The 2069-nt window shown below is 31.6% G+C and overlaps 1 protein-coding gene across 1 annotated transcript; it reads right to left on the bottom strand.

Annotated features, from left to right (window-relative positions):
* Positions 1–15: 15 nt before the first annotated feature.
* Positions 16–255, bottom strand: Tsp_11310a (hypothetical protein; the record flags this gene model as incomplete). The annotated part of the gene is made up of 2 exons (XM_003369976.1): positions 223–255; positions 16–139 (listed from the first exon to the last, which is right to left on the bottom strand). Coding segments are annotated over exons 1-2 (157 nt in total), but the record flags the coding sequence as incomplete, so codon positions are not given.
* Between the last annotated feature and the right edge of the window lie 1814 nt (positions 256–2069).

The following is a 2069-nucleotide window of genomic DNA, read 5'->3' as shown; positions in this document are numbered from 1 at the left end:
GAAAAAAGACTTTACGGTCTAATAAAATAGCGAGATTACGGACTAATAAAACAGCGAGGACAACGACAAATAAATGAACAGTGGGTCCAAATGGGAATAAAATTGAGCCCAACTGGGACCATCCCTCTGTTTGAAAAATCTGGAATGTTGTAGTAACACTTTTAATTTCCGGGTTATAAATGCTAACGTTACGCGTTAGCTCGCAATTTCACTTAATTTTACGCATGATTTCTCGCATATGCTTTTGTCAAACATTTTTCGCTTTTCTCGTCACATCACATATGTTGGTAATAGCGATTTTAATACAAAGAGAAAATGCACAATTGATAAATTGTTCACAGTTGCAGCTTTCAAGCTTAACCAAGGAGTGGCAACTACTAAATTGTTAGCATCTGATTAATTTCTTGATTTTACTGGGAGTGTTCTATTTAAATCATTTCTGTTCACAATCCAAAAATTTTACTTTAATATTCACAAAGTTTCTTTCATTACAAAACATGCATATATGTATTTTTATAGGGATAGTCTCTTTAAGTGAAATTTTCAGTGCTAATGTTCTATTGGTTGGCAAAAAATCGAGTTTTCATTGGATCGCTTCTCATTGCATAGTTATGGCGTAATAGCATTGGTTCTATCGCCTAAACTTTTCATTGATTAACCCTTTGATGGATTGTTGGGGTAGAGCCCACCCCAGGGGGTTTTCTTTTCGTCGCATTCTGTCAATTTTCATTTTTATAGTCTGAAGCTTTGTGACATCTCTTTTGAAACAATAAGACATATTTTGAAAAAAATTTCAATGTTCCAGGATTTTTTGTTCGGTCTACAGAACATCGTAAACTTAAAAGGTACGTTGTTGGATTGTTGGGGTAGGCCACACCACACTTTAGAAAAACACGTGTAAAAAGCTGGGAGTATGTTCAACTTTTATGAAATTTATTTTATTGGATAGTTCGAAGAATTCTGTACATGATGGTATTAAAGCATTTCCAATTTTAATAATTTTTTAGCATTTTATTGGCAAAAAATGCGACAAAATTTTGGTTGAAAAATCGTCTTTTTTCAGTTTTTTTCTTCGCGTGGACTTAATTTTGTAAAATTCGTGAAACAAATTACATTATTGAATAGAGCACGTTATTCTGCACATTTTGATACCAAACTCAGGTCTATAGTCGTTTTTTTTGGTTCCGAAAAGACTTCGCTTATCTAAGCCCTTTCTATAGTTTTAACATAAACATATGGAAAAGTGTTGAGCAGGAAATCGATATCCCACATTTTTTTTTGATTTCAGTATCTATAATTTATTTATTTTTATGTATTTTGATTAAAATTTCATTATTTGAAATAAATTTCAAGTCTCTTCTAGCTGAAAATTCACGAATTAATTTAATTAATTTGTTGTTTCTGAATTAATTAATTAATTTCTGAATTAATTTGTTTCACGAATTTTACAAAATTAATTCCACGCGAAGAAAAAAACTGAAAAAAGACGATTTTTCAACCAAAATTTTGTCGCATTTTTTGCCAATAAAATGCTAAAAAATTATTAAAATTGGAAATGCTTTAATACCATCATGTACAGAATTCTTCGAACTATCCAATAAAATAAATTTCACAAAAGTTGAACATACTCCCAGCTTTTTACACGTGTTTTTCTAAAGTGGGGTGTGGCCTACCCCAACAATCCAACAACGTACCTATCGCCAACAATCCATCAAAGGGTTAAAATTGTTCGGCTTTGATTAGCTACAAGTTTTTTCATTTCATTGGTCCAAATTTTTAATTACATAACAATTCATTACGTAATCTTTGATTTCTTTTAGTGTTTATCCGTGACGTCACCAATTTGACAGGGGAATTTTTAAATTGCTTTTAACTGCTTTCCTTTTAAATATTTACTTTTCCACTTTGCACTTTTAGTCATTAGTATTTGTAATATGATTTAAAAAAAATTTCATCCGCCGTTGCATGTTCTCAGTGAACTGTCAAGCCTGATGGATAGAAAATGAAACAAACAACGCTTGTTTCCCTTCATCCAAACCGATGTAAACAAGACACACCCGTATTCTAAA

This window comes from Trichinella spiralis (assembly GCF_000181795.1).
Source record: "Trichinella spiralis strain ISS 195 chromosome Unknown Scfld1356, whole genome shotgun sequence".
Classification (NCBI taxonomy): Eukaryota; Metazoa; Nematoda; class Enoplea; order Trichinellida; family Trichinellidae; genus Trichinella; species Trichinella spiralis.
This window is presented reverse-complemented; position numbering and strand designations above follow the sequence as displayed.